Here is a 24520-nt window from a genome sequence, read left to right on the forward strand (position 1 = left end):
ACAGAGAGAGAGAGAGAGAGGATTCATCAGAGAGGGAGAGAGAGAGAGGATTCATCAGAGAGGGGAGAGAGAGGATTCATCAGAGAGGGAGACAGAGAGAGACAGAGAGAGAGAGAGAGAGAGGATTCATCAGAGAGGGAGAGAGAGAGAGGATTCATCAGAGAGGGAGAGAGAGAGAGGATTCATCAGAGAGGGAGAGAGAGAGACAGAGTAAACCGTTGATATTAGTTCTGAATCAAGTGAAAAAAGCTGTTTAATTTCATCAGGACAAGACAGGACACGGCAGCAAATTGTGGATATATAGCATTTTGCAAAAACACACACACACATTTTTATACACATCTAAAACCTATGCATGAAACATCTCAGAACAGTCATATTTTACACACACATCAAGGTACCCATAAGCAATCACTTCTGATGAAAAAACACAAATGTGAAAAATGTATGTATGGATAAAGCCTTTTGTAAATAAACTGTTAATACACTGTATAACCAAGCAAATAATTGACAAGCTGTCAGAAGGTAGGAGGAACCACAGACTCATCTGACAAAGCCAAGCTGTCAGAAGGTAGGAGGAACCACAGACTCAACTGACAAAGCCAAGCTGTCAGAAGGTAGGAGGAACCACAAACTAAAGATGGCTGAAAAAGCATATTTGGCCTATTAAATAATGCAATGAGCAACACGGCAAAGAGAAATGTCCACATTATGTGAACAATAAAGTTATATTCAATAAAGTTATATTCTATTGTGTCTATGGTTTATGGACAATCCACTGCACCACAATGTACTGTACAGCAATGGGCAATGGTAGCTGTGTGTTACAGAGTAAAGCAACCCATTCTGGGTTTAAGCATCTCTCTCTCTCTCTCTCTCTCTCTCTCTCTCTCTCTCTCTCTCTCTCTCTCTCTCTCTGCCACTCTCTGCCTTTCTCTGCCTCTCTCTGCCACTCTCTTCCCATCTCTCTCTCTCCCTCCCTGCCACTCTCTTCGCATCTCTCTCTCTCTCACTCTCTTTCACCTCTACCACCTGGTAATTAACATCCTGGTCTTCAGGTAAAGGAAGGCCAGGTACGTGGCTCCTCCCAGGATGCCTATGAGCAGCGTGGTGCCAACAAACGCCGGCGCGTGTTGCTTCGCCACCCGGAACGCGGCGGGTAGCACGGCCGAGATCAGGATGTTGTTTACGTGACCCAGAACCCTCCGGAAGGATGGGCGCTCCAGGACACGCTCGTAGTAGGCCTCCAGGTTACCGCGGTTCCCGTTGCCCCAGTAACGGCGGGAAAGCCCCAGGAACTTGAGGCGGTGCAGGGTGACAGCCAGGGAGACGTCGGCCATGCTGAAGAACTCTCCACACAGCCACGACTGACTACTGCCCTCCTCTGGTGGAAAGAAGAAGAGGAAGAAGATTTTCTACAGTGTCTTCTGTCTAAAAACAGCTGTGTCAATTATAAAGGGGTATTCATCTCTTCTCTTGTATGCTACCTGACGTCTCCTCCACCTGGTCCAGAACCTTCTCCTGTATGCTACCTGACGTCTCCTCCACCTGGTCCAGAACCTTATCCTGTATGCTACCTGACGTCTCCTCCACCTGGTCCAAAACCTTCTCCTGTATGCTACCTGACGTCTCCTCCACCTGGTCCAGAACCTTCTCCTGTATGCTACCTGACGTCTCCTCCACCTGGTCCAGAACCTTCTCCTGTATGCTACCTGACGTCTCCTCCACCTGGTCCAGAACCTTCTCCTGTATGCTACCTGACGTCTCCTCCACCTGGTCCAGGACCTTCTCCTTTATGCTACCTGATGTCTCCTCCACCTGGTCCAGAACCTTCTCCTGTATGCTACCTGACGTCTCCTCAACCTGGTCCAGAACCTTCCCCAGTGTAATACCTACCTGGTGTCTCCTCCACCTGGTCCAGAACCTTCTCCAGTGTAATACCTACCTGATGTCTCCTCTATAGTTCTGTCTCAACCTGGTCCAGAACCTTCTCCAGTGTAATACCTACCTGGTGTCTCCTCCACCTGGTCCAGAACCTTCTCCAGTGTAATACCTACCTGGTGTCTCCTCTATAGTTCTGTCTCAACCTGGTCCAGAACCTTCTCCAGTGTAATACCTACCTGATGTCTCCTCCACCTGATCCAGAACCTTCCCCAGTGTAATGCCTACCTGGTGTCTCCTCCACCTGGTCCAGAACCTTCTCCAGTGTAATACCTACCTGGTGTCTCCTCCACCTGGTCCAGAACCTTCCCCAGTGTAATACCTACCTGGTGTCTCCTCTGCTCTCCTCTGTAGCTCTGTCTCAACCTGGTCCAGAACTTTCTCCAACTCATCCAGAATCTTCTTAAGATACTTCATGTTGTCATGGTCAAACAGCTTGTGCTACAAACGGAGGGAAACTGGGCTTTTAGGCTTTCATGACATCATGCAGAGATGGTAAACAGTTCCAGGTTGAAAAGGAGTAGTAAAAGAGCCGTGTGGATTTGAGTCATGACGTTGTACCTTTAAACGCCTCGTTTTAGCCATATAGGCATCTTTTAGCTCTGGGTTTTCCTCCGCTAGCTTCTTCAGCTCCGACTCTGTGTTCCCAATCTGTGCTGTCACACACAAAGACAACCACGTCATTATTATACCCCCAATATACCACGGAAGTTAGTGTGTGCGTGCGTGCGTGCGTGCATGTGTGCGTGCATGCGTGTGTGTGTGTGTGTGCGTGCATGCATGCGCGTCTCACCTCGTATACGTGTGGTGGCGTAGGCTGGGATGTGTGAGTCCACGGTGATCTCTGGGTGGAGTATAGAGCCGTGTGTATAGGCGTCCATCTGTAGAGAGTCCAGTAGTTCTCTGTAGTGCTGGACTCTGTGGTAGTACATACTGCCTTCCTCGGGGATCAGCTTAGCAGTTCCCTCTACAGACATACAAAAGGGACAAAGAACGGAGAAACAAAGATGGTTCATGAACAAGATCACCATAACGAAGCAGCATTACCCAAACCTCTCCAGCAGTACCCACAGCCGGCCCGGTTAGTTGATATGTCCCAGAAGTACAGTAGCACTGCAGATTCAACTAATGAAGGGCTTGATGACCATTTAAATGTGTTAGTTCTGGAATAAATCAATGAAGTGGGCTGGCTGAGGGTACTGGAGGAGAGGTTTGGGAAACAATGAGACAAAGGTTATTCTTCTGTTTTGTCGGAATATAGAGACAGACAATTAATTCAAAGTGTGAACCTGCAAAAGGCCATTAGACATGGGCAAGTTTAATTAATACTACATTTTGATTTATTTGAAAAGTGTTTGTCAAATACAATCATATATGTGCTTGTATTTGAGATATAATTTTCAGACAAATCAATAAAAGCGCTCCTCTCCTCTCCATATGCTTACCAGAATATCCCCTCTTATCTGCAGTAGACTAGGCTGAACAACATGAGATGGATCCATTTCAACCAAGACAACAGGGGAACAAAATGAAACTGATAATAACGAATGAAAACAATGAGCAAAGAGGAAAATAACACTAATAATGATAATGATAATAATAATAACAATAATAACAACAATAATAATAAGAATAACAATGACAATAACAATAATAACAATAACAATAATAATAATAACAATAATAACAATAATAACAATAATAATAATAACAACAACAATAATAATAATAATAACAACAATAATAATAATAATAACAATAATAACAATAATAATAATAACAATAATAACAATAATAACAACAACAATAATAATAATAATAACAACAATAATAACAACAATACTAATAACAATAACAGCAATAATAACAATAATAATGAGGAAGAACAAAAGATCAAAATGAACAGCTGGTAGAGTGGAGGCAGGGATGTTGAAAGTGGAGGCAGGGATGTTGAGAGTGGAGGCAGGGATGTTGAGAGTGGAGGCAGGGATGTTGAGAGTGGAGGCAGGGATGTTGAGAGTGGAGGCAGGGATGTTGAGAGTGGAGGCAGGGATGTTGAGAGTGGAGGCAGGGATGTTGAGAGTGGAGGCAGGGACGTTGAGAGTGGAGGCAGGGACGTTGAGAGTGGAGGCAGGGACGTTGAGAGTGGAGGCAGGGACGTTGAGAGTGGAGGCAGGGACGTTGAGAGTGGAGGCAGGGACGTTGAGAGTGGAGGCAGGGATGTTGAGAGTGGAGGCAGGGATGTTGAGAGTGGAGGCAGGGATGTTGAAGCAGAGATGTTCAGAGTGGAGGCAGGGATGTTGAGAGTGGAGGCAGGGATGTTGAGAGTGGAGGCAGGGATGTTCAGAGTGGAGGCAGGGATGTTCAGAGTGGAGGCGGGGATGTTCAGAGTGGAGGCAGGGATGTTCAGAGTGGAGGCAGGGATGTTCAGTGGAGGCAGGGATGTTCAGAGTGGAGGCAGGGATGTTGAGAGTGGAGGCAGGGATGTTGAGAGTGGAGGCAGGGATGTTGAGAGTGGAGGCAGGGATGTTGAGAGTGGAGGCAGGGACGTTGAGAGTGGAGGCAGGGACGTTGAGAGTGGAGGCAGGGACGTTGAGAGTGGAGGCAGGGACGTTGAGAGTGGAGGCAGGGACGTTGAGAGTGGAGGCAGGGACGTTGAGAGTGGAGGCAGGGATGTTGAGAGTGGAGGCAGGGATGTTGAGAGTGGAGGCAGGGATGTTGAAGCAGAGATGTTCAGAGTGGAGGCAGGGATGTTGAGAGTGGAGGCAGGGATGTTGAGAGTGGAGGCAGGGATGTTCAGAGTGGAGGCAGGGATGTTCAGAGTGGAGGCGGGGATGTTCAGAGTGGAGGCAGGGATGTTCAGAGTGGAGGCAGGGATGTTCAGTGGAGGCAGGGATGTTCAGAGTGGAGGCAGGGATGTTCAGAGTGGAGGCAGGGATGTTCAGAGTGGAGGCAGGGATGTTCAGTGGAGGCAGGGATGTTCAGAGTGGAGGCAGGGATGTTGAGAGTGGAGGCAGGGATGTTCAGAGTGGAGGCAGGGATGTTCAGAGTGGAGGCAGGGATGTTCAGAGTGGAGGCAGGGATGTTCAGAGTGGAGGCAGAGATGTTGAGGCAGAGATGCAATAAAAAGGGGAACAAAACTGAGCACTGAAAATCCATGTGTCAATTTGATCAGGGATTAAAGGGATTATACATTAACGTTTTGGGGGTTGTTGACGTGTCTTAGGGGGAACACCTAATGGGTTGCCCAGGGGTTGAAGGTTAGGGGTTAAGGGTTAGGGGTTTAGGGTTAGGCGTTAGGGTTAGGTGTCAGGGGTCAGTTACTTGCCATCTCTGAAGTTCTGGTCTAGATAGTCCATGATCTGAACAGGGTCTGTGATGACGTTGTCATTGTGGACGAGGACTGGTACCTCTCCTGCCGGGTTCAGTCTCATGAACCAGGGCTCGTTGTGTTCACTAAGAGGCAGACTGACATCATACTCCTCACAGATCAGTCCCTTCTCTGCTATGGCCAGACGCACCTAGACAGGACAGTCACAGCACAGGTATACATCTAGACACAGCTAGACAGGACAGTCACAGCACAGGTACATCTAGACACAGCTAGACAGGACAGTCACAGCACAGGTACATCTAGGAACACCTAGACAGGACAGTCACAGCACAGGTACATCTAGGAACACCTAGACATGACAGTCACAGCACAGGTATATCTAGACAGACCTAGACAGGACAGTCACAGCACAGGTATATCTAGACACACCTAGACAGGACAGTCACAGCACAGGTACATCTAGGAACACCTAGACAGGACAGTCACAGCACAGGTACATCTAGACAGACCTAGACAGGACAGTCACATCACAGGTATATCTAGATGCACAGCTCAGTCCATTCTCTGCTATAGCCAGACTCATGTACATAGATTGACAGATCTAGAATGAGATTATATTTCTAAGCACAGGACAACACAATTCAAATGAGCAACATATCCACTCAGCAGCATCACATATTTTTAAACTACGGCCCAGCCACACCTGCAATACACCAGAACCTTCTCTAAAATGATCAGACGCCCTACAACACAGCTCCACCTATAATACAGCTCCACCTACAATACAGCTCCACCTGCAATACAGCTACAATACAATACAGCTACACCTACAATACAGCTACAATACAATACAGCTCCACCTACAATACAGCTCCACCTACAATACAGCTCCACCTACAATACAGCTACACCTACAATACAGCTACAATACAATACAGCTCCACCTACAATACAGCTACACCTATAATACAGCTACAATACAATACAGCTCCACCTATAATACAGCTACACCTATAATACAGCTCCACCTATAATACAGCTACAATACAATACAGCTCCACCTATAATACAGCTACAATACAATACAGCTCCACCTATAATACAGCTCCACCTATAATACAGCTACACCTATAATACAGCTCCACCTATAATACAGCTACAATACAATACAGCTCCACCTATAATACAGCTACAATACAATACAGCTCCACCTATAATACAGCTCCACCTATAATACAGCTACACCTATAATACAGCTCCACCTATAATACAGCTCCATCTGCAATACAGCTCCACCTGCAATACGGCTCCACCTACAATACAGCTCCAATACAATACAGCTCCACCTATAATACAGCTCCACCTACAATACAGCTACAATACAATACAGCTCCACCTATAATACAGCTCCACCTATAATACAGCTACACCTATAATACAGCTCCATCTGCAATACAGCTCCATCTGCAATACGGCTCCACCTACAATACAGCTCCAATACAATACAGCTCCACCTATAATACAGCTCCACCTACAATACAGCTACAATACAATACAGCTCCACCTATAATACAGCTCCACCTATAATACAGCTACACCTATAATACAGCTACACCTATAATACAGCTCCATGTGCAATACAGCTCCACCTGCAATACGGCTCCACCTACAATACAGCTCCAATACAATACAGCTCCACCTATAATACAGCTCCAACTACAATACAGCTACAATACAATACAGCTCCAATACAATACAGCTCCACCTATAATACAGCTCCACCTACAAAACAGCTCCACCTACAATACAGCTCCACCTACAATACAGCTCCACCTATAATACAGCTCCACCTACAATACAGCTCCACCTACAAAACAGCTCCACCTACAATACAGCTCCACCTGCAATACAGCTCCAATACAATACAGCTCCACCTACAATACAGCTCCACCTACAATACAGCTCCACCTACAATACAGCTCCACCTACAATACAGCTCCACCTACAATACAGCTACAATACAATACAGCTACAATACAATACAGCTCCACCTGCAATACAGCTCCACCTACAATACAGCTCCACCTATAATACAGCTACACCTATAATACAGCTCCACGTATAATACAGCTACACCTATAATACAGCTCCACCTATAATACAGCTCCATCTGCAATACAGCTCCACCTGCAATACGGATCCACCTACAATACAGCTCCAATACAATACAGCTCCACCTATAATACAGCTCCACCTGCAATACAGCTCCACCTACAATACAGCTACAATACAATACAGCTCCAATACAATACATCTCCACCTATAATACAGCTCCACTTATAATACAGCTCCACCTACAAAACAGCTCCACCTACAATACAGCTCCACCTACAATACAGCTCCACCTATAATACAGCTCCACCTACAATACAGCTCCACCTACAAAACAGCTCCACCTACAATACAGCTCCACCTGCAATACAGCTCCAATACAATACATCTCCACCTACAATACAGCTCCACCTACAATACAGCTCCACCTACAATACAGCTCCACCTACAATACAGCTACAATACAATACAGCTACAATACAATACAGCTCCACCTGCAATACAGCTCCACCTACAATACAGCTCCACCTATAATACAGCTACACCTATAATACAGCTCCACCTATAATACAGCTCCATCTGCAATACAGCTCCACCTACAATACAGCTACAATACAATATAGCTCCAATACAATACAGCTCCAATACAATACAGCTACACCTACAATACAGCTCCAATACAATACAGCTCCACCTATAATACAGCTCCACCTACAATACAGCTCCACCTGCAATACAGCTCCACCTATAATACAGCTCCACCTACAATACAGCTACACCTGCAATACAGCTCCACCTGCAATACAGCTCCACCTGCAATACAGCTCCACCTGCAATACAGCTCCACCTACAATACAGCTCCACCTGCAATACAGCTCCACCTACAATACAGCTACAATACAATACAGCTACAATACAATACAGCTACACCTACAATACAGCTACAATACAATACAGCTACAATACAATACAGCTCCACCTATAATACAGCTCCACCTATAATACAGCTCCACCTACAATACAGCTCCACCTACAATACAGCTACAATACAATACAGCTCCACCTACAATACAGCTACAATACAATACAGCTCCACCTATAATACAGCTCCACCTACAATACAGCTCCACCTACAATACAGCTACAATACAATACAGCTCCACCTACAATACAGCTACAATACAATACAGCTCCACCTACAATACAGCTACAATACAATACAGCTCCACCTACAATACAGCTACAATACAATACAGCTCCACCTACAATACAGCTCCACCTACAATACAGCTACAATACAATACAGCTCCACCTACAATACAGCTACAATACAATACAGCTCCACCTATAATACAGCTCCACCTACAATACAGCTACAATACAATACAGCTCCACCTACAATACAGCTACAATACAATACAGCTCCACCTACAATACAGCTCCAATACAATACAGCTCCACCTACAATACAGCTACAATACAATACAGCTCCACCTACAATACAGCTACAATACAATACAGCTCCACCTACAATACAGCTCCACCTTCAATACAGCTCCACCTATAATACAGCTACAATACAATACAGCTCCACCTTCAATACAGCTCCACCTACAATACAGCTCCACCTACAATACAGCTCCAATACAATACAGCTCCACCTTCAATACAGCTCCACCTATAATACAGCTCCACCTACAATACAGCTCCACCTATAATACAGCTACAATACAGCTCCACCTATAATACAGCTCCACCTATAATACAGCTCCACCTGCAATACAGCTCCACCTACAATACAGCTCCACCTGCAATACAGCTCCTCCTGCAATACAGCTCCTCCTGCAATACAGCTCCACCTACAATACAGCTCCACCTGCAATACAGCTCCTCCTGCAATACAGCTCCACCTACAATACAGCTCCACCTACAATACAGCTCCACCTACAATACAGCTCCACCTATAATACAGCTACAATACAATACAGCTACAATACAGCTACAATACAATACAGCTACAATACAATACAGCTACAATACAATACAGCTCCACCTGCAATACAGCTCCACCTACAATACAGCTACAATACAATACAGCTGCAATACAATACAGCTCCACCTATAATACAGCTCCACCTGCAATACAGCTCCACCTACAATACAGCTCCACCTATAATACAGCTCCACCTACAATACAGCTACAATACAATACAGCTCCACCTATAATACAGCTCCACCTATAATACAGCTACAATACAATACAGCTACACCTATAATACAGCTACAATACAATACAGCTCCACCTATAATACAGCTACAATACAATACAGCTCCACCTATAATACAGCTACAATACAGCTCCACCTGCAATACAGCTCCAATACAATACAGCTACACCTATAATACAGCTACAATACAACACAGCTACAATACAATACAGCTCCACCTATAATACAGCTACAATACAATACAGCTACAATACAATACAGCTCCACCTATAATACAGCTACAATACAATACAGCTACAATACAATACAGCTACACCTATAATACAGCTACAATACAATACAGCTACAATACAATACAGCTACAATACAATACAGCTCCACCTATAATACAGCTACAATACAATACAGCTCCACCTGCAATACAGCTACAATACAATACAGCTCCACCTACAATACAGCTACAATACAATACAGCTACACCTACAATACAGCTCCACCTACAATACAGCTACAATACAATACAGCTCCACCTACAATACAGCTACAATACAATACAGCTCCACCTATAATACAGCTCCACCTATAATACAGCTCCACCTACAATACAGCTCCACCTGCAATACAGCTCCACCTACAATACAGCTCCAATACAATACAGCTCCACCTATAATACAGCTCCACCTACAATACAGCTCCACCTACAATACAGCTACAATACAATACAGCTCCACCTATAATACAGCTCCACCTACAATACAGCTCCACCTGCAATACAGCTCCACCTACAATACAGCTACAATACAGCTCCACCTACAATACAGCTCCAATACAATACAGCTACAATACAATACAGCTCCACCTACAATACAGCTCCAATACAGCTCCACCTACAATACAGCTACAGCTCCAATACAGCTCCACCAGCAATACAGCTACAGCTCCAATACAATACAGCTCCACCTATAATACAGCTCCACCTACAATACAGCTCCAATACAGCTCCACCTACAATACAGCTACAGCTCCAATACAGCTCCACCTACAATACAGCTCCAATACAGCTCCACCTACAATACAGCTACAGCTCCAATACAGCTCCACCTACAATACAGCTACAGCTCCAATACAATACAGCTAAAATACAATACAGCTACAATACAGCTACACCTATAATACCCTTACACTTGTGACATGTCATTATGAACCTGGAGTAGGACATCAAAGAATTCTCTATGATGGGGCTGTGGACTTCAAAGCATATGGATAGACTACGTTGGAAAGCACAGCCGCGAGCTGCCCAGTGACACAGGCCAACCAGACAAGCTAAATTACTTTTATGCTCGCTTTGAGGCAAGTAACACTGAACCATGCATGAGAGCATCAGCAGTTCTGGGCGGCTGTATGCTCGCTTTGGGCGGCTGTATCACCCTCTCTGTAGCCAATGTGAGTAAGTCCTTTAAACAGATCAACATTCACAAGAACACAGGGCCAGACAGATTACCAGGACGTGTACTCCGAGCATGTGCTGACCAACTGGCAAGTGTCTTCAGTGACATATTCAACCTCTCCCTGTCTGAGACTGTAAAACCAACATGTTTCAAGCAGAACACCATATTCCCTGTGCTCAAGAACACAAAGGTAACCTGCCTAAATGACCACCGACCTGTAGCACTCACGTCTGTAGCCATGAAATGCTTTGAAAGGCTGGTCATGGCTCACATCAACACCATTATCCCAGAAACCCTAGATCCACTCCAATTTGCATACTGCCCCAAAAGATCCACAGGTGATGCAATCTCTATTGCACTCCACACTGCCCTTTCCCACCTGGACAAAAGGAACACCTATGTGAGAATGCTATTCATTGACTACAGCTCAGTGTTCAACACCATAGTGCCCTAAAAGCTCATCATTAAGCTAAGAACCCTGGGACTAAACACCTCCCTCTGCAACTGGATCCTGGCCTTCCAGGTGGTAAGGCTAGGTAACAACACATCCGCCACGTTGATCCTCAACACAGGGGCCCCTCAGGGGTGCGTGCTCAGTCCCCTCCTGTACTCCCTGTTCACTCATGACTGCACAACCAGGCATGACTCCAACACCATCATTAAGTTTGCTGATGACACAACAGTGGTAAGCCTGATCATCAACAACGAAGAGACAGCCTATAGGGAGGAGGTCAGAGATTTGACCGTTTGGCGCAAGTACAACAACCTCTCCCTCAATGTGATCAAGACTAAGGAGATGATTGTGGACTACAGGAATTGGGGGACAGAGGACACCCCCATTCTCCTCGATGGGGCTGTATTGGAGCAGGTTGAGATCTTCAAGTTCCTTAGAATCCACATCACCAACAAACTAACATGGTCCAAGCACACCAAGACAATCGTGAAGAGGGCACGACAAAACCTATTTCCCTGGAGACCGAAAAGATTTGGCATGGGTCCTCAGATCCTCAAAAGGTTATTCAGCTGCACCATCGAGAGCATCCTGACTGATTGCATCACAGCCTAGTATGGCAACTGCTCAGCCTCCAACCGCAAGGCACTACAAAGGGTAGTGTGTATGGCCCAGTACATCGCTGGGGCCAAGCTTCCTGCCATGCAGGAACTCTATACCAGGCAGTGTCAGGGGAAGGCCCTAAAAATTGTAAAAGACTCCAGCCACCCTAGTCATAGACTGTTCTCTCTGCTAGAGCACGGCAAGCGATACCGGAGCGCCAAGTCTAGGTCCAAGAGGCTTCTAAACAGCTTCTACCCCCAAGCCATAAGACTCCTTAACATCTAATCAAATGGCTACCCAGACGATTTGCATTGCCCCCCCTCCACATTGACTGTATATAGCCTCCATATTGACTCTGTACCGGTACCACCTGTATATAGCCTCCACATTGACTCTGTACCGTAACACCCTGTATATAGCCTCCACATTGACTCTGTACCGGTACCCCCTGTATATAGCCTCCACATTGACTCTGTACCGTAATACCCTGTATATAGCCTCCACATTGACTCTGTACCGTAACACCCTGTATATAGCCTCCACATTGACTCTGTACCGTAACACCCTGTATATAGCCTCCACATTGACTCTGTAACCGTAACACCCTGTATATAGCCTCCACATTGACTCTGTACCGTAACACCCTGTATATAGCCTCCACATTAACTCTGTACCGTAACACCCTGTATAAAGCCTCCACATTGACTCTGTACCGTAACACCCTGTATATAGCCTCCACATTGACTCTGTACCGTAACACCCTGTATATAGCCTCCACATTGACTCTGTACCGTAACACCCTGTATATAGCCTCCACATTAACTCTGTACCGTAACACCCTGTATAAAGCCTCCACATTGACTCTGTACCGTAACACCCTGTATATAGCCTCCACATTGACTCTGTACCGTAACACCCTGTATATAGCCTCCACATTGACTCTGTAACCGTAACACCCTGTATATAGCCTCCACATTAACTCTGTACCGTAACACCCTGTATATAGCCTCCACATTGACTCTGTACCGTAATACCCTGTATATAGTCTCCACATTGACTCTGTACCGTAACACCCTGTATATAGCCTCCACATTGACTCTGTACCGTAATACCCTGTATATAGCCTCCATATTAACTCTGTACTGGTACCCCCTGTATATAGCCTCCATATTGACTCTGTACCGTAATACCCTGTATATAGCCTCCACATTGACTCTGTACCGTAATACCCTGTATATAGCCTCACTATTGTTATTTTACTGCTGCTCCTTAATGAATGATTATTATAATTGTATTTTATTTTTCCTTAAAACTGCATTGTTGGTTATGGGCTTGTAAGTAAGCATTTCACTGTAAGGTCTACATCTGTTGTATATGATGCTATAACTTCATTTATTTTGTCATATCAGTGTTATTTTGATTAGCCCTGTCGCAATACCTTGCCTAGTCACGCAATCCACGCATACCCTTGAGGAGCTGTCCATTACGGCATGGTCCTGAAACACTCACCTTCTGCGAACTGAAGGACTGCGTCCAATGATACAGTGTCATTTTGGATGGTTTGGCAGTCGTACTTTCTGTGACAGCTCCGCTCTTTTGTTGTACCTTTTGAACATCACCCTTGTTGATGAGGATTTCTTTATCATCCTGAAATTCGGTGCTGTTTTCCGCCGCCATTTTAGCTTTTTGTCTGTCGCTGAGTTGTTGCTGTGTTTGGGACGGTTGTCACTAGTTACCACAGCCACAAAATCAATGTTGTCTTTATCATAAAAATGCCTGAAAACAAAAATGTGATTTTTGGACTTAATTTAAGGTTATGGTTATGCATAAGTATAGCAGTGATTGTAAGGTTCGTTTTAAGGTTAGGATTAGGTTTAAAATCAGATTTTTAAGAAGATAAATTGTAGAAGTAGGCGGGGTTTAGATATTTGTGGCTGTTGTAACTAGTGACAACCAATTGGTTACGGATCCGAGCGAGGTCAGACCTCCAACCTATTGCGTCATCAGCATCACACCCCTCTTAGTTTCATCAGGACTGATGAATGAGAGATGAATGGGAAATGGCCATGTTTGTGAGTACCTCTCTGAAAGATCACAACTTCGAGTAGTCCTATGTCTGTGTGTTATGAAAAGCCTCAGTGGTTGTAGATCGATATTTAAATTAGCCTACGTAGTAGCTATTAATTTAAGTTTCTGGAACGTGTGTAAAATAATAACAAGAAATATCCTTCTAGTTTTAGAAAATGGTCTTTGTAATTTGATAAATCGTCGCTCGTGAGAGGTTGCGTTCCATACAGCAGCTCTACGTAGTGTTGACCATTGCTTCCAGTCATCAGCAGAGGTCGCTGTCATCCACTCCTTTTTCAAACAAATTCGATTCAATTCAAGGGGCTTTATTGGCATGGGAAACATATGTTTATATTGCCAATGCAAGTGATTTGTGATACTGTGATATTGTCAGTATTGTATTGATAAATGAATGGTTTCCCTTCGACTGAAGCTCATATATTTACATCATGTCTGAACTGATTGAATAATCAAGTTGTGTAGAATTAAGAATTAGAGTTTGACCTTATTATAGCCTATTTAAAACATACCAGAAGCTTTTATATATATATACAATTATATATAAGTTGACAGATTTAAGAAAATTACTTAAATACAACTGTCACAAAAAGTAGCCTTCAACAGCAATGTGTACATATTCTTTTCATTATGGCATGTTGAGTGTTTTGCCTGAAATCAGCGATTTCAGAGTTTTACAGTGGCCGCATGATGAAATTAGAATACGGGTTTAATCGGATCTTTATGGATCACACAGGACATTTATATTTTACCCACTGTTCATTCACACCTCAAAAAGAGCCATTCTGTTTACGGAAACACACACCTGTTCTATCGACGCGGTAGCGGCTATCTGACGGTTGCTCTGCTATTTGAACTAAGTGATTTACTTGCGGACAGCGGCACATAATACCGGGGGCTAAAGCGGGTACACCCTCATAATTAGCTGAGGGGGTGGCATTGGGGGTAGTGGGTGGGAGGTTCTACTGGCGTGACGTAGCAAATTGCCCGTGGCTTTCTTGTTTGGAGACTCGATGCTTCTCTCTCTCCCTCTGATCAGTGGAGGGGGGAGACGAGCTATCACACAGCGGCGGATACCGCGTGCGACTCCGGTAAATGACTCTTCCCCGTTCACACCCTACCCTAACCACATACACACTAAAGCCACTTCACGCATGCTTTTCTCTTTTACACGTCTATCGCTTGGAACCACACACTGCCCATGATCCCCACCATAAACAGTTTCTGTTTGTTTTTACTTCTTGTGCAAAACAGAGTCCTCTCTGTTTTCTCCACCTCTCCGCTCCCTGCTGGATCCCTTCTGGGGGGATAATAACACGACACCATTGAGTCAGCATACGACCGTAGAGTTCTGGCTCCATTTCGAGGCTGTTCTGAATGACGGGCGGACGGTTCGACTTCGATGATGGAGGAACATACTGCGGAGGGTGGGAGGACGGTAAAGCCCATGGACATGGCATCTGTACCGGGCCAAAAGGCCAGGGCGAGTACGCCGGCTCCTGGTCGCATGGCTTTGAGATAGTGGGGGTGTACACCTGGCCCAGCGGGAATATGTACCATGGCTACTGGTCCCAGGGTAAGCGGCATGGACTGGGAGTAGAAACCAAAGGGAAGTGGATTTACCGCGGTGAGTGGAGTCACGGCTTCAAGGGTCGCTATGGACTCCGACAGAGCCACAATACACCTGCGAGGTACGACGGGACGTGGAGTAACGGGCTACAGGACGGGTATGGGATTGAGACCTACGGCGACGGTGGTAAGATACCCGTTATAGGCTACTGTTATAAAGGATGGACATGTTGTTTTGGAAATTGCGTGTGTATCTCTTTAAACCGCGAACCAGTGGGATCCGTCCTGGCGATCTGTTGTGGTTTGGCGTGCGAAGAGGTTCATACACATAGAGGCCAGATAATGGGCATGTGACTGTAGGGTTATTGCAGGTTTATTATAGGGATGTTATTATATCTCCTAACATTTAGACTGATTGGGGATTTTGACTTTAGCTCTATTACGTGCATGTTAACATGCTCGTCTTGCATGCCCCATAAAATATTTGATTTCGTCCTATAATAAATAGGTTCCCCATAATTATTTTTGATAGAATAACATCCTTATTGATTTGTTTAAATATAAGCATCATTTCTAGGCTATCTGTACTAGGTGTACAGGTATCTGACAAAATCAATTATTATGTGAAAGTCTTAATAGGGAATTGGGCCGCAAACCAGAACAGCTTCAATGTGCCTTGGCATACATTCTACAAGTGTCTGGAACGCTATTGGACGGATTGCTTCACCATTATTCAACCTGATCTCAGAACATTTTATTTTATTCTCTTAGCAAATCCTAGAAACTCCATGTAGTATGATATGTTGCGTTTTGTATGGTATATATTCATTTGTGGATGTCCATCACCCATTTCCTACGATATATTACGAATTTGCAAAACTTAAAATATGTTATGAATTTGCAAAATGTATATGTTATGAATTCTAGCTAGGTGGCTAACTTTAGCTAACTGGCTTATGTTAGCTAGGCTAGCAGTTAGGGTTAAGTTTAGGAGTTAGGTTAATGGGTTAAGGTTAGGGAAAGGGTTAGCTAACATGCCAAGTAGTTGCTAATTAGCTAAAGTTAAGTTGTCAGTAACCCTCTATCTTATGTAACCATACCAAAGGTAACATATCTTACTAATTAGTGTCCCGGATTTACTTTACTATGTTACGTCTAGCCTATGAGACCAGGCTGTTCCACGATAAATTCCATCGTTTGGTGTTTTTGTTGATGTCGGGTGCTCTCAGGCGTTTCTCCAGAATCTCCCATAAGTGTTCAATCGAGTTGAGATCTGGTGACTGAGACACAAACACAGACACAAATCAAATCAAATGTATTTATATAGCCCTTCGTACATCAGCTGATATCTCAAAGTGCTTTACAGAAACCCAGCCTAAAACCCCAAACAGCAAGCAATGCAGGTGTAGAAGCACGGTGGCTAGGAAAAACTCCCTAGAAAGGCCAGAACCTAGAGAGGAACCAGGCTATGTGGGGTGGCCAGTCCTCTTCTGGCTGTGCCGAGTGGAGATTATAACAGAACATGACCAAGATGTTCACATATTCATAAATGAGGAGCGTGGTCAAATAATAATAATCACAGTGAACAGGTCAGGGTTCCATAGCCGCAGGCAGAACAGCTGAAACTGGAGCAGCAGCACGGCCAGGTGGACTGGGGACAACAAGGAGTCATCATGCCAGGTAGTCCTGAGGCATAGTCCTAGGGCTCAGGTCCTCTGAGAGAGAGAAAGAAAGAGAGAATTAGAGAATGCACACTTAGATTCACACAGGACACCGAATAGGACAGGAGAAGTACTCCAGATATAACAAACTGACCCTAGCCCCCCGACACATAAACTACTGCAACATAAGTACTGGAGGCTGAGACAGGAGGGGTCAGGAGACACTGTGGCCCCATCCGATGATACCCCCGGACAGGGCCAAACAGGCAGGATATAACCCCACCCACTTTGCCAAATCACAGACCCCACACACCACTAGAGGGATATCTTCAACCACCTACTTACCATCCTGAGACAAAGCCGAGTATAGCCCTCGAAGATCTCCGCCATGGCACAACCCAAGGGGGGTGCCAACCCAGACAGGAAGATCACATCAGTGACTCAACCCACTCAAGTGACGCACCCCTCCTAGGGACGGCATGGAAGAGCACCAGTAAGCCAGTGACTCAGCCCCTGTAATAGGGTTAGAGACAGAGAATCCCAGTGGAAAGAGGGGAACCGGCCAGGCAGAGACGGCAAGGGTGGTTTGTTGCTCCAGAGCCTTTCCGTTCACCTTCCCACTCCTGGGCCAGACTACACTCAATCATATGACCCACTGAAGAGATGAGTCTTCAGGAAAGAATTAAAGGTTGAGACTGAGTCTGCGTCTCTCACATGGGTAGGCAGACCATTCCATAAAAATTGAGCTCTATGGAAGAAAGCCCTGCCTCCAGCTGTTTGCTTAGAAATTCTAGGGACAATTAGGAGGCCTGCGTCTTGTGACTGTATCGTACGTGTAGGTATGTACGGGAGGACCAAATCAGAGAGATAGGTAGGAGCAAGCCCATGTAATGCTTTGTAGGTTAGCAGTAAAACCTTGAAATCAGCCCTTGCCTTAACAGGAAGCCATTGTAGAGAGGCTAGCACTGGAGTAATATGATCCGATTTTTGGGTTCTAGTCAAGATTCTAGCAGCTGTATTTAGTGCTTTATCCAGGTAGCCAGAAAGTAGAGCAGTAGTCTAACCTAGAAGTGACAAAAGCATGGATACATTTTTCTGCATCATTTTTGGACAGAACATTTCGGATTTTTGCAATGTTACGTAAATGGAAAAAAACTGTCCCTGAAACAGTCTTGATATGTTCGTCAAAAGAGAGAGACACAGACACACACACACACACACACACACACACACACACACACACACACCCTTTAAACCCCATGTTCTCTTTTTGAGACCCTCTTTCAAAGTCACTGAGATCTCTTCTTCTAACTGGGGTGTTTTATACGTGATCCTAACCATTATGGGATGTTAATTGCTTAATTAACTCAGGAACCTCACCTGTGTGGAAGCACCTGCTTTCAATATACATCGTATCCCTCATTTCCTATATTTATTACCTGTATAGTCATTCAGAAGAGAGACTTTAGCATTTATCTACATATGATAACCATTATATATACCACAGTGTGTGGAGCCCCCTTCAAATGAGTGGATTTGGACATTTCAGCCACACCCCTTGCTGACAGGTGTAGATGTTTCCAACAAGTCAGTTTGTAAGAGTTCTGCCCTGTTCGAGCTTCCCCGGTCAACTGAAAGTGTTATTCTGAAATGGAAACGTCTAGGAGCAACAACGGCGAGTTTCGTACAGAAATGGTTTGTCAGAAATGGTGTGGAAGAACTTGACTGGCCTGCACAGAGCCCTGACCTCAACCTCATCGAACACCTTTGGGATGAATTGGAACGCCGACAGCGAGCCAGGCCGAATCGCTCCAACATCAGTCCCTGACCTCACTAATGCTCTTGTGGCTGAATAGAAGCAAGTCCACATACTTTTGGCCATGTAGTGTATGTATTTACATTATTTTGCTATATTATTTTCCGCGGCTATGGGTGAGGGTTGGAGTGAGAGTTGGGGTGAGGGTTGGAGTTGGGTTAAAAGGTATGGATGTTGGGTGAGCGCTGGGGTGAGGGTTGGGTTAAGAGGTATGTATGTAGGGTTAGGGTTTGGGTGAGATTGGGGTGAGGGTTTGGATGAGGGTGAGCGTTGGTTTAAGAGGTGTTTTATTAGGGCTGCCACGATTTGGACCAAAAATCGAATGAAGATTTAAAAGCAATTTTTTTTTCTCTTTTCTTCAAAACTTGGTAATTCCCTCAGACGTGGTTAAAACAAGTGTAGAGAAGACGTTTGGTCCATTATCATTTTGCTTGTTGCTCACCATTCAGGCCCCCAGGCAGCGAAAGCTTCTCTCAACCCCCAGAGACATGTCTTCTCTCAAACCCCAGAGACATGTCTTCACTCAAACCCCAGAGACATGTCTTCTCTCAAACCCCAGAGACATGTCTTCTCTCAAACCCCAGAGACATGTCTTCACTCAAACCCCAGAGACATGTCTTCACTCAAACCCCAGAGACATGTCTTCTCTCAAACCCCAGAGACATGTCTTCTCTCAAACCCCAGAGACATGTCTTCACTCAAACCCCAGAGACATGTCTTCTCTCAAACCCCAGAGACATGTCTTCTCTCAAACCCCAGAGACATGTCTTCTCTCAACCCCCAGAGACATGTCTTCTCTCAACCCCCAGAGACATGTCTTCTCTCAACCCCCAGAGACATGTCTTCTCTCAACCCCCAGAGACATGTCTTCTCTCTGTGGTCTCTGGGGGGAGTAGCCTATGATGACTGCAAGCACTGACCTTTCAGTTGAAACTCTATAACGTGTTGAAAGCATTCCACAGAGATGCTGGCCCATGTTGACTCCAATGCTTCCCACAGTTGTATCAAGTTGGCTTGATGTCCTATGGGTGGTGGACCATTCTTGAAAAAAAACTTAATGGCACACATACACAATCCATGTCTCAATTGCCCCCCCAACCTGTCTCCTCCCCTTCATCTACACTGATTTGAAGTGGATTTAACAAGTGACATCAATGTGACCTTAATGTTTTGTACACTCAGTGTATATCTGAAGTACTACCAGGTGGGCATCCTTCCCATTTAATCCGTAGTAAAGTCATGAGCTTGATATGGGGCTGCAGAGTAGCCTAGTGGTTAGAGCGTTGGACTAGTAACCGGAAGGTTGCAAGTTCAAATCCCTGAGCTAACAAGGTACTAATCTGTCGTTCTACCCCTGAACAGGCAGTTAACCCACTGTTCCTAGACCAGTTAACCCACTGTTCCTAGACCAGTTAACCCACTCTTCCTAGACCAGTTAACCCACTAGACCAGTTAACCCACTCTTCCTAGACCAGTTAACCCACTCTTCCTAGACCAGTTAACCCACTCTTCCTAGACCAGTTAACCCACTGTTCCTAGGCCAGTTAACCCACTGTTCCTAGGCCAGTTAACCCACTGTTCCTAGGCCAGTTAACCCACTGTTCCTAGACCAGTTAACCCACTGTTCCTAGACCAGTTAACCCACTGTTCCTAGGCCAGTTAACCCACTGTTCCTAGGCCAGTTAACCCACTGTTCCTAGACCAGTTAACCCACTGTTCCTAGACCAGTTAACCCACTCTTCCTAGACCAGTTAACTCACTGTTCCTAGACCAGTTCACCCACTGTTCCTAGACCAGTTAACCCACATTGAAAATAAGGGAATGGGAAAATAAGAATTTGTTCTTAACTGAATTGCCTTGTTAAATAAAGGTAAAATAAAAAAATATTGTTGTAGGGAATTAGTATCTTAGTTGAGACCGGTGGGTCAGTTTCTTTCTGTGGCTTTTAATTATTACTTTTAAAATCAATCAATCAACCAATCGAGTAATCAATCAACCAGCCAACCGATCGATCTATTCACCCCAGATGTGTCCTGTCTCTCCTCCAGGTTCATATCAGGGCCAGTGGATGGGTGGGATGCGGCATGGATATGGCGTGCGCCAGAGTGTTCCGTACGGCATGGCCACTGTGATCCAGTCCCCGCTACGTACCTCCTTGGCATCCCTGCGCTCCGAGCAGAGTAATGGCTCCGTGCTCCAGGATCTCTCCGGTGACACGCCCGCCGGCGGCCGCGGCGGGTTCGTCCTCAACTTCCACTCGGACGGCGAAGTGGCCACCGGGAAGAAGAAGAAGAAGGGTCTGTTCCGGCACGGGTCGCTGTTCGGGAGCCTCCGTCGGCTACACAAGTCCGAATCGAAGTTGTCCATCTCCAGTAAGAGGAGTTCGGCACGCAGTGACGCCGCTATGAGCCGCATCAGCTCCTCCGACGCGGACGCCAACTCCACCGTCTCCCTGGGCGACGGAGAGCTGCCGGAGGAGGACTTGCTGTTGGAGGATCACGTGGATGCCACCACCACCGAGACGTACACAGGGGAGTGGAAGAACGACAAGCGCAACGGGTTCGGTGTCAGCGAACGTTCCAACGGGATGAAGTACGAGGGGGAGTGGCTGAACAACAAGCGCCACGGTTACGGGTGCACCACCTTCCCCGAGGGGAACAAGGAAGAAGGGAAGTACAAGAATAACGTGTTGGTTCGTGGAATAAGGAAGCAGCTGATTCCGCTAAAGAACCCCAAAACCAAAGAGAAGGTGGACCGGGCCGTGGAGGGGGCGCGGAGGGCAGGGGCCATCGCCAGGACGAAAGTGGAAATAGCAGCTTCCAGGTAGGTCCCTGGGGATGTGGGGCGTGTGTGAATATGTGTGTGTGCATGTGTGAGAGAGAGAGAAAGACATTCAGATACGCAAGATCAAAGCCCTTCCTACATTCCCATTCTGTCTGATAAGACTGATATAACTAGAGTTGGGATCAAAGCCCTTCCTACATTCCCATTCTGTCTGATAAGACTGATATAACTAGAGTTGGGATCAAAGCCCTTCCTACACACCCATTCTGTCTGATAAGACTGATATAACTAGAGTTGGGATCAAAGCCCTTCCTACACACCCATTCTGTCTGATAAGACTGATATAACTAGAGTTGGGATCAAAGCCCTTCCTACACACCCATTCTGTCTGATAAGACTGATATAACTAGAGTTGGGATCAAAGCCCTTCCTACACACCCATTCTGTCTGATAAGACTGATATAACTAGAGTTGGGATCAAAGCCCTTCCTACACACCCATTCTGTCTGATAAGACTGATATAACTAGAGTTGGGATCAAAGCCCTTCCTACATTCCCATTCTGTCTGATAAGACTGATATAACTAGAGTTGGGATCAAAGCCCTTCCTACATTCCCATTCTGTCTGATAAGACTGATATAACTAGAGTTGGGATCAAAGCCCTTCCTACACACCCATTCTGCCTGATATAACTAGAGTTGGGATTGAAGACCCAGCCTTCTATAAAAGCAGTCTCATGACAGTGGGCCCTAATGTTCATTTACCATCACCAACCAGTGCTTCTGTGTGGTGCCACCAGTTTATTAGTCCGTGTGTATGTGTGTGTGTGTGTGTGTGGTGTGTGTGTGTGGTGTGTGTACTCTTTGTGTTCTATGCTTCTATCCTCTCATATCACATACAGTGTTTCACCTGTGTTGACTTAGCAGAGGCAGGCAGCCTGATTTAGGTCCATTCTGGGCCATGTCAAGTTTATCTGGTGTGCTGTATAACGATAGACACACACACACACTGCCAGGCACCCAGGGACAGGCACCCAGGGACAGGCACCCAGGGTAAGGCACCCAGGGACAGGCACCCAGGGACAGGCACCCAGGGACAGGCACCCAGGGACAGGCACCCAGGGACAGGCACCCAAGGACAGGCACCCAGGGACAGGCACCCAGGGACAGGCACCCAGGGACAGGTACCCAGGGACCGGCATCCAGGGGAGAGCAGGTGTTCTGGATGTGACCTTTTCATGGGCGGCACATCCCAATGGCACCCTATTCCCTATATAGTGCACACTACTTTTGACCAGAGCTTCCTATAGGCTGTCTAGTCTAAAGTAGTGCACTACATAGGGAATAGGGTGCCATTTATGACACAGACAGTACATCTCTCCTTTCCCCTTCAGAAGACTGATTACTGTTTGGCGGTTTAGCAAATATGTGCTGCGTAGAGTTGTGTCATCACAAACCTACTCAATATCTGTAACAGTATGTGTTCTACCGCCAAGACTTAACTTTCGCAGTCTTTCTTTCAGTAGTATTATAGGTAGTATATAGAGACTGTGTGAGAGAGTCAGAATATATAGAGACTGTGTGAGAGAGTCAGAATATATAGAGACTGTGTGAGAGAGTCAGAATATATAGAGACTGTGTGAGAGAGTCAGAATATATAGAGACTGAGAGAGAGAGTCAGAATATATAGAGACTGAGAGAGAGAGTCAGAATATATAGAGACTGAGAGAGAGTCAGAATATATAGAGACAGAGAGAGAGAGTCAGAATATATAGAGACAGAGAGAGAGTCAGAATATATAGAGACAGAGAGAGTCAGAATATATAGAGACTGAGAGAGAGAGTCAGAATATATAGAGACTGAGAGAGAGAGTCAGAATATATAGAGACTGAGAGAGAGAGTCAGAATATATAGAGACAGAGAGAGAGTCAGAATATATAGAGACAGAGAGAGAGAGTCAGAATATATAGAGACTGAGAGAGAGTCAGAATATACAGAGACTGAGAGAGAGAGTCAGAATATATAGAGACTGAGAGAGAGAGTCAGAATATACAGAGACTGAGAGAGAAAAAGTTAACAAGGTATGGACACATTTTTGCGGATGACATTAGTTTATTGAAGGAAATGGACAGAGCTGATGTGGATGAGGTTATCTGTCGTGTAAATATCCTGCCGTTTTTTGAAGGAAATGGACAGAGCTGATGTGGATACCCATAACACATTTCTTCAGGTGACTTGTGTTTATAACCAGGAGTTTTTCCTGCCTGACATCACCAGAAAAAACTATGGGACATAGACTGGTTTTTCCTGTACTGCTTATAAGCATGTTGTAAATAGCTTTGTGATGTATTTCAGTGTTATAACCAGCATTTATAAACACTGTGGCTAGTTAGTGGTTATGTAAACGTCACTATGTAGTAGCTAGCTGACAGACATGCTGTGGTATTGATCAGTAGAGGTGATCTGATTTCATTGTCCTGGAATAGCCT

General features: G+C 45.4%; 2 protein-coding genes across 3 annotated transcripts in view; one reads left to right on the forward strand and one right to left on the reverse strand.

Annotated features, from left to right (window-relative positions):
• Nucleotides 1-235: 235 nt before the first annotated feature.
• gdap1 (ganglioside induced differentiation associated protein 1) lies at nucleotides 236-13847 on the reverse strand. Its single transcript, XM_042298682.1, has 6 exons — nucleotides 13627-13847; nucleotides 5270-5462; nucleotides 2735-2908; nucleotides 2503-2597; nucleotides 2268-2382; nucleotides 236-1384 (listed from the first exon to the last, which is right to left on the reverse strand). Exons 1-6 carry the CDS (start codon nucleotides 13792-13794, stop codon nucleotides 1026-1028), a joined length of 1104 nt encoding a protein of 367 aa, XP_042154616.1. The 5' UTR covers nucleotides 13795-13847; the 3' UTR covers nucleotides 236-1025.
• A 1295-nt stretch (nucleotides 13848-15142) lies between these two features.
• LOC112241313 (junctophilin-1) overlaps nucleotides 15143-24520 on the forward strand; it is an 80904-nt gene continuing 71526 nt past the window's right edge. For both annotated transcript variants that reach the window (XM_042298683.1, XM_042298684.1), the window contains exons 1-3: nucleotides 15143-15293; nucleotides 15457-15958; nucleotides 21297-22071. In XM_042298683.1, the coding sequence (XP_042154617.1) occupies nucleotides 15580-15958; nucleotides 21297-22071 (1154 nt within the window). In that variant the 5' untranslated portion in view covers nucleotides 15143-15293; nucleotides 15457-15579. The remainder of the gene's footprint in view (nucleotides 15294-15456; nucleotides 15959-21296; nucleotides 22072-24520) is intronic.

This window comes from Oncorhynchus tshawytscha, linkage group LG16 (assembly GCF_018296145.1).
Source record: "Oncorhynchus tshawytscha isolate Ot180627B linkage group LG16, Otsh_v2.0, whole genome shotgun sequence".
In the NCBI taxonomy this organism is placed as follows: Eukaryota; Metazoa; Chordata; class Actinopteri; order Salmoniformes; family Salmonidae; genus Oncorhynchus; species Oncorhynchus tshawytscha.

Bases quoted from the DNA above. Each gene is read 5' to 3' on its own strand.
- gdap1 (XM_042298682.1), bottom strand. From the start codon at position 13,794: ATGGCGGCGGAAAACAGCACCGAATTTCAGGATGATAAAGAAATCCTC. The intron at 5,463-13,626 runs GTGAGTGTTTCA...TGTCCTGTCTAG, and splicing joins AGTCCTTCAGTTCGCAGAAG to GTGCGTCTGGCCATAGCAGA. The intron at 1,385-2,267 runs GTAGGTATTACA...TCTTTCCACCAG, and splicing joins GAGAGCAGAGGAGACACCAG to AGGAGGGCAGTAGTCAGTCG.